Source organism: Xiphophorus couchianus, chromosome 13 (genome assembly GCF_001444195.1).
Source record: "Xiphophorus couchianus chromosome 13, X_couchianus-1.0, whole genome shotgun sequence".
In the NCBI taxonomy this organism is placed as follows: domain Eukaryota; kingdom Metazoa; phylum Chordata; class Actinopteri; order Cyprinodontiformes; family Poeciliidae; genus Xiphophorus; species Xiphophorus couchianus.
Genome location: NC_040240.1, coordinates 20,760,361 through 20,768,822, shown reverse-complemented (window position 1 = coordinate 20,768,822; position 8,462 = coordinate 20,760,361). Strand labels below are relative to the sequence as shown.

Sequence of the window (8,462 nt, the reverse complement as noted above, 5' to 3'; positions counted from 1 at the left end):
TAATGCGTTAAAAATATTTTTAAAAGATTAATGATGATCTTCTGGTTGTTTCACACAAACACATAATGCATATAGAAAAATGCATTATAAAGCATAAACTATTATAAATTAAGCAGAACAATGGGAAAAATTGGAAGAAAATATTGTGGCTTATTTTATCTTTGTCAAGGTGCTGCCATCTGGTGGTCTTCTAAGAAATCTATCTATCTATCTATCTATCTATCTATCTATCTATCTATCTATCTATCTATCTATCTATCATGAGCAAGACTATTTTTGGTTTATTGGTGAAGAAAAAACATTAGCCTTATCTTTTTGTTACATAAAACTAAATCTTTTGTTCAAGGCAGCAAGTCATCACACACAGATGCCAACTTCTGTTTATTTGATGTAGGAAATGGAATATGTTCAATCCCATTTTATTCATAAATCATACCTTAAAACAGAATATTTAACCAAGGTGCGAAACTGAAGGCTGTTTCACAAAACGTCGGATTCAGAAATCCAGGATAAGAGATAAATCCAGGCTTGACATGGTGCCATCAGTTCAGTTCATATTATTTTAAGAATGCATGAAGATGCAACTGCATAAAATAGAAAAATAAAAGAGATGTGAGGCATGAGAGCAGGAGAAATGTGTAAAAAGTGACAGGGAGAAAAACTAGGTTGAAATTCTCCATATCATCTCATTAAACAAACAGTAGATTGTAACAAAAACAAAGACAGTAAAACAGATCATATCTTGCTGGCCACACAAAGATTATATCAATCTTATATCTTCAACAAAAGTAACACAAGTTGAAATCTGTGAATAATTAGCTTTGGCTGACTAAACGTGTTTGTACAAACGGTAAGTTTACAGAGAAAACATGCTCTTTGAGCTTCCAGTATTTACCCTTTAAAAAACATTGCAATAACATATTTCCTAGCAGTGAAACATGGATCTGTTCAGCTTAAAATCACTTGTGTTTTCCCTCTGTTTTATAGGTAAGGTTTAACATTTCTATATAATTTAATGCATGAAAGGTTTTACATTAACTGGATATTTTGTAATGACTGTAAGGCCTGATGATCATCAGTCTATCTTGTTTCCTTTTGCTAAGCTGAGTTCAATACTGATAAAAATGTTAAATGATGATCCTTATTATAGTTTGGCCTCTATTTGAATAAATATTACTCTTGTTTACACCTTTAAGCATTTACAAAACAATCTAACCCTTCCATGCTTGCCTACAGGGCCCAGTGTTGGTCAAAAGATTGTATCGGAGAGTCCAGCTCAAGCCTATTTGGGGGAAAACACAACACTTAAAATCCTGATTGAGAATGAGCCAAGTAACATAATAACCTGGAATTTCAAAGGTGGAAACCAAATTTTAAATGTTGCTCTTCTGCGTCCAGAAGGTGTCAAGGTGAATGAGCGCTACAAAGGTAGAGCTTCGATTGATTCAGCCAACGGCCACCTGACTCTGACCTCCGCACAACTGAATGACAGCGGAAATTATACTGTCTTAGTATTGGGGGAAAATACTACTGAAATTGGAATAGTTAAACTCCATGTTGTGGGTGAGAAATTTATTTACTGTTTTTAACATCTTGTTACTTTTTATGCCGATGTACTGGACTTTCTTTTTCTGCAATTTTTTAAATGGCAAGCTAAGCTTTAGACCTTAAACTGGTTAAGTTTAAGGTTATACTATTAAACTGGTCACAGTACACAGAGCTGTAAAATATTGTTTTAAAATCTGCTTCTATTTAGGTTTTTCCTAACACTAAAGTTCAGTGAAACTTTAGTTTTCGGAAACTTGCTTTGAGAAGTAGAGAGATATTGTCCTACTGCAAAATCTCTTCAGAGTTCTAGAGTCCGGTGTTGCCTCTTTTGCTTTTCAATCGTATCAAATCTAGGGACCGATAAATAAGATTGATTTTAATCTTGGAAATTTAGCGGGTAGCATCTCTAATAATCTTTTTTGATATTAATTTAACTGAAGCCTTTTTTATTTATACTTTGTAGGATCTTTGAATTTGTCATAAGTGTCTTTGGACCCGTGGGGCATAATCCTGGCATGACACAGTTTCATTTCATTCTTGGACCAGGCTTTGTGTTGCTTGTCATTACATATAATGGGCAGGATACTGGGTCACAAAATTTCCAAAGCAATTTTTTTAAGAATCCAAGATTGGCGTCTTTGGTTAACAAAAGTTCTATAACAACCATTATGGGCTATTTACAAGCCAATAGGATTGTTAGGGTGGCATTTTCTAAAATACATTTTCAGTCTTATCATTACAAGCATTCATATGTGAAATTTTCTGTCAGATTAAAGTTTAAGTTTAGGTTTCTCTGTATCAAACAAAGTTTTAAGACTTTTAAAAGTATTTAAATCAACCTGCTGGTTAGTGTCTGGAAAGTCAACTTTGATTTTGTGAATGCTTTAGGGTAATTAAACTTATTTTAAGACTTTTTACACATCTGTTACGACCCGGCTCGGCTAGGGAAAAGGGAAGCAACATTAAAGAAACCTAGATGGTAAGGTTTAACAGTTTAGAGGTTTATTGTTTGGGTTCAACAAAAATAAAGGGGGTAAAATTAACAATAGTCAAAATGTAGAGACTAACAAAAGGATACTAAACAAAACAAGGCCCCAAAACAATCAAGTGTAAGTCAAAGACTTTAACCAAACAAAATAGACTTTTAGAACAGGGTACACGAAGACAACCTACAAATCTCTTACAGAGATCCAAAGATCCCACACGGGGACAAAGTGAGTGGCACAAGCTATCCAAGCTAACAAAGGTTGTCAGAGCTAACAAAACAAGGTTACAGCAGTCAACCAAAAAACCCCTAACAAAGTGGCAAGCTGTTTCAAAGAAACAGCCACGCCTTCTCCCAGGATGTCCTTGGTTCTTAAAGGGAGGCCTCAACAGTGATTGGTGGAGCCGGCAATTGATGACCCAATCACGGTAGGCCTCAGGGTGAAGCACAGGACAAGCAGGGCAGCACCCACTTCCAGGTGGAGTCAGTCTGATTAGCCACTGAAAAACAACAAACACAGAAAGAAAAGGCCACTGGCCGTAACAACATCAACAATAAACATCTGTTCTTACGCCAAAAACAATATTTTTACTAAATAATTTAAAGAAAAGTGTGGCCACAGGAGATTCTATTATTTCAGTATATTTTATATTTCAAATGATTATTAAATGCTCATTAGAGGATTCTGTTGTACTGTTGGGGTGAAGGTGATGATGGTGATATGAGTTTGAGGTTGACGGTTTGATCCCCTCTGTGTCTATCTCACTTTGCCTTTTGGGGTCCTCTGCACTTGATAAATGCTTTACAAGTCCAGGTCATTTACCATTTGCTGCGACCATAAATTAAATCATTTATAAATACGACTGGAATGAAGTGAATGATTTGCAGAAAAAGAGAAGTCTAGTTATTTAGCAGAACATGTGTGTGCTGTCGACGGACAGTTGAGTTGATTCTTCAAGATGTTTATTGTCTCATAGATATTTTACATCCCAACCTGACTTTGCTGGCCCCCTCCAGTGAGGAGCTGCAGCAGAAGAAGTTAACCCTCACATGTCTGGGAAACAAGGGCTTCCCCTCTGACTGGCAATTGCGGTGGCACGTCAATGGCAGCAGCCAAGTCCACTGGAAAGAGGAATGGGGCCCTGTGAGGCGTCTGGATGACGACCACTACACCTGGAGCAGCTTCTTGACAGTTGATGAGGAGAACTGGAAGAAGATATCGTCTGTGACCTGCAGGGCGATTCTGGGCTCACTGGCTCCAGTCTCAGTCACTCTAAAAATCAACTAGAGTTTGGAGGCCCAGCCTGACTCACTGGGTTGATTTTTATACTTCAACTGGTTTCACTCTGCAGGGCATTTTCAAGAACCAATTATTCTCTTCCTTTGCTCTGTCTGTCTTCTTTATAATATTGAATTGAATATATCATAATTCATGATCACAGTTAGAGGATGAATGTATTTATATGTAGAAGCCTGTTGAAAAGCTCTAAAACTTTAACTTTGGATTATTATTTTAAAACCCTGAAACGTCTGAAAAAAAGATCACATTTTCAATTTGTTTTAAGGTGAAGAGCTTTATTCAGTACTAAATCACATTAACATTTATATACTTAGCAATTGTTTTTTTTTTTTAATTTTCCACAGATTAAAGTGTAATCTACGTAATATTTATGGATTCAGTAAATCATCTGATGAGTTTGAAGCTAAAATAAAAGTCTTTCCACAAAAAGCTTAAAGACAGAGGACAAATTCAGGTGAGTATGTACTTTCTTTTAGTAATTTTCTGATGTATGCTAACACACATCATAAATAGTATTTTCTTTGAATTTCATATTTTGAAGACAGGCTAAAAATGAATTTTGCTTGATATCACTTGTAGTCCATAAAAAAGTTTAAGAGTCACAGAAACACTAAGCAGGAAAATATTTTTGCTTTAAAGTATTATTTCTCATTTTGTCTTGACAGCTGTCCTTCAAATTAATGTCTAACATGCTTAATATGAGAGTTCAGTAGATTATCTTCAGAGTTGTGTAGAAAATGTGGCAAATGTTTATGAGTTTGAATTCAGACATTTTCAGCTTGGAGACATTTCTTGAAAAATAAAATGAATTTAAATAATTCCAATATTTTTGTAAAATACAAGACCCTTTGCTTACCATTATGATCACAGTGTTTAAAGTTGTTTATAAATACCATTCAAAAGTGTATGTATCAGATTAGACCTGTTGATTCTTTGGAGAGTTTTACATCTTCTTCCATTTTGCCTCAGACAATTAAACTGCTCTGTAAACTTTACTGGAGGTCTTAATTTATTTAAGGTGGAAACAAACAATGACATACAAAGTTTACACCCAATCTCATTTTATCACATTTTCCTCTTATAGTTTTTAGTGCTTCATGGTACAGACATAATTAAAATAATTCAGAAAAATAAAATGAGCGTTGTTAAATAATTTTTAGGGTTGAACTAATCATAACTGAAAATATGTTGCATGACACAAGTCTTTGATCTATCTAATCCTTATATGCTGATTTTTGCTGTTCTTGGAAGTAAAATAAAGTGCTTTTATCCAACACCATGCACTCATTTCTACACCCCTGGAACAGTGCTGCCATCTCGTGGCATTTCTGGGAACACAGAGAAAAAAAAATTACTTTGCACAATAACTGCAAATATTGACCATAAAAATTGAAGAAGTTAAAAACGTTGTCTTTTACTTAAAATACAGTATGTGGTATTAATCTGTTTCATGCTTCACGTGATGGAGTTGTATTTTATTGGCCTAACATGCAGTGAAATGCAGCAGCTATAAAAGTTGTTTGAATAAAACTAGGATCAAGGTCTGAGCATAGCTGGATGTGAGCTGCATCATAATATCCATGCATGCAACTGTAAATATAGCGGTAAAATAAACATTACACACAGAGGCTGGATAAAAGGACAATGTTGGTGATGAGAACAAAAAGTGAAATATTACCCAAACTAATAGGAACATTGTGAAAGCTAGTAAAAGGAGAAGTCTGTTGTGTTTTGTTCTGAGCTTTTAGAAATAAAACTTGGGCAGGTGTGTGGTTCGAACCATGAACAATTAGATGCTGAATCAGTCACGATTTATAATAAATAAGGCTCAATATGACACAAAGTGAGTGTGTTATTCTCAGAATGATCGGTAGAGGGAGACAGCGTCCTTCATTAAACCCAATTGAGTCAAGAATGACGTGAATATGATATTAAATGTCCCCAACAAGCAACAATTTCTAAAATTCATTGTATGTTAAGATTTGAGTCAACTGTCATATCAATATAAACTCATTTTAGTCGTAGCACATCGTGTAAAATACATCAAAATATTTTAACTTCCATGTGACTTACTTCAGTTAATATTGAAATGCAACAAATAATAAATCATATCTCCCATTATGGTAATTTTTTGTAGAAATATTGCTAAGGTTACAAAAAGAACTCCAGCCTTTAAATAATTTATAATCTGAAGCTACATGTTTTTAAAGAAATTAGTTGCATGCATTAGAAATTTAAAAACAGCAATGACCTTAACGAGTTAATTTAGATTATTTAACTTTAAAGTTTATGTTTGTACATTAAATTAAAGTAGGTTGAGACAGAGAGATCAGAAGGCTATTAGAGGTCAAACCTGAGACAAACAGGTCTAACAGACAAGGTCAAATGCTAACTCAAAGGTCAATTCAACGTGATCTGTTATACATATTCTAACTGCAGCTGGAATCCAGTCATGCAATGAAAGAAATGTAAAGTCCAGATGGAAAGGAAATGAATATCTTTACTTCTGAAATGTTTCTGCTGCTACGGTTCATTAGTGAAGCTCAGAAAGGGAAGAAAAAACCTCCAGTTTCACTTTAAGAAATAAAAAAGCAGATCGCTCTTTAATGGGCAGAGTTGGTTTTTTAATCGTATGCAGACCAGTGAAAGACGGTGGGCTCTGTGACCTGAGAGGTCACCCACAGCTCCCAGTTCCAGTCACAGAGACACTGAGGAGAAACCAGTAATCCCATTTACTCAATTTCTGGTATCCAACTTGTTTCTCTGTGGGCTTAACCCATTTAGTTTTAACTGTGATTTTTAAATTTCATGTCATAAACAAAAAATATATTTTATTCCAGAGAGGGGAATTTACTTTTTTTTTTGCTTCATGTAACATCATTATGCAGTTCATATAAAAATGCTAAAAGTTTTTATTTGAAACACATCAAACCATTTGTGCACCTTTCTCATTAAAAATATGAGAGTAAATATTACTGAGATACTTTTATCACCACAAGTCAGATATGTAATTTTTTAAAAATCATTTTAATAAGTAAGTAATTTGACAGAAGAAATTGGTGTCAGTGGCTGTGAAAGGTCTGAATTGACACTGATCAAATCTGACCTGTTTTCAAAAAGGTTTGACTTTTTTATTTCTATGAATCTTTAAAGTCAAGCAGAAATGAAATAATTTACTGGCTCACTGTTCAACACTTGGTCACTTGAACAAATTTGAATAATCACATAATTGTGGTTTAACAATTATTTGTTTTTTCAGTCATAAAAGATCACTCTCACTAATTTATTCAAAAGACCTAGAAAGTAAAATTTTACTCAGTGAGAAAAGCAAATGGATAAATAAATATTTAAACAGGGTCTTCATGAATAATTAACATTGTATTATTACTGGATACTTTTAGTGTTTCAGTTTCCTAGGAGCTGTTGAGTCAGATCAGTTCCTCTCCAGCTCAGGGAGGTTTTTGTACGACATTCTATCACTGTGTGAAAGGGAAGCTGCTACCCTGCTGACAGTAATAAACTCCTGAATCTTCAGCCTGAACTCCACTGATGGTCAGAGTGAAGTCAGAACCAAATCCACTTCCACTGAAACGAGCTGGAACTCCAGACTGACGAGCTGTAGCACCATAAATCAGGAGTTTAGGAGCTTCTGCAGGTTTCTGAAGGTACCAGTGGAGATAGTTATTAACACTTGAACTGGTTTTACATGTGATGGAGACAGTCTGTCCTGGAGCAACAGACTGAGATCCAGGAGTCTGAGTCAGGATGATGTCTCCTGATGAACCTGGGAAACATGAAAAATAACAATTGAGAGAAACTATGTTTGATTACAAATGATTGATAATCTCTGAATAGACAAAAGAAAACATTAACATCTTGTTTCAATATTTCTCCATGATAGCAGAATTTTAATTATCATTTCTTCTTCAAACTAAGTTTCTATCAGAGTCTCACCCTGAACCAGGAGCCCCAGGATGGTCAGCAGTAGAGTCAGTGACATCATCATTGTGCTGCTGGTGTGTCAGTGGCTCTGAAAGGCCTGGACAGCCACTGATCAACTCTGACCTCTTAACAGCTGGAGCAGAGAGGCAGGACACATATGCAAACACACAGTCAGTCACATTGGGCTGAACTGGCAGCAGGTTTCCTCCTGAAACATCAATGCATTAAAGACTAAGAGAGGAACTTTAATAGGGCTCTTTATAATCTTTTACCAGTTAACACTGAAGGAATTTTCTATAGGTTTAGTACTTTTACATCTTTGTGAACTTTATGATGTCAATAAGCAAAAAAAAACTTTTTCCTGGAACATCTTGTTTCTTCTATTCAAACTATTTCTCAAGGGTTTGTTGTTTCCAATTCCCAAACCTTTATTCATAGCTTGATTTATTCAAAAGAAACAATTACAATACGCTAGAATATTTTTAATACCATTCAATTAACAAAGAATCCAAATTTTTACTTTTAGAAAAAAATGTTCTTGCTGACAGACCTCACTAATGTCACATACTTGTTCTCATTTGATAATTCAGAGAAAATGTTTTCATATTTTCCTTTCATCCATACCTGACCAACTGTTTATGTCTCTATTTGTTAATTCAAAGAAAGAGACTTGACACCACATCTCAG

General features: G+C 34.8%; 1 protein-coding gene and 1 gene segment (V, D, J or C); one reads left to right on the top strand and one right to left on the bottom strand.

Moving 5' to 3' along the window:
- Nucleotides 1-871: 871 nt before the first annotated feature.
- LOC114155914 (immunoglobulin lambda-1 light chain-like) lies at nt 872-4,828 on the top strand. Its single transcript, XM_028036071.1, has 3 exons — nt 872-987; nt 1,237-1,563; nt 3,511-4,828. Exons 1-3 carry the CDS (start codon nt 939-941, stop codon nt 3,819-3,821), a joined length of 687 nt encoding a protein of 228 aa, XP_027891872.1. The 5' UTR covers nt 872-938; the 3' UTR covers nt 3,822-4,828.
- A 1,859-nt stretch (nt 4,829-6,687) lies between these two features.
- On the bottom strand, nt 6,688-8,139 carry LOC114155921 (immunoglobulin kappa variable 2-29-like). The segment is given in 2 exon segments: nt 6,688-7,617; nt 7,788-8,139. Coding segments are annotated over 2 exon segments (360 nt in total).
- Nucleotides 8,140-8,462: the final 323 nt, after the last annotated feature.

What these genes read in the sequence shown, in the direction of transcription:
- LOC114155914 (XM_028036071.1), top strand. Translation starts at nt 939, where the DNA reads ATGGATCTGTTCAGCTTAAAATCACTTGTGTTTTCCCTCTGTTTTATA. An exon ending in GTTTTCCCTCTGTTTTATAG is followed by an intron (nt 988 to 1,236) that starts GTAAGGTTTAAC and finishes GCTTGCCTACAG; the next exon opens with GGCCCAGTGTTGGTCAAAAG. An exon ending in AGTTAAACTCCATGTTGTGG is followed by an intron (nt 1,564 to 3,510) that starts GTGAGAAATTTA and finishes ATTGTCTCATAG; the next exon opens with ATATTTTACATCCCAACCTG.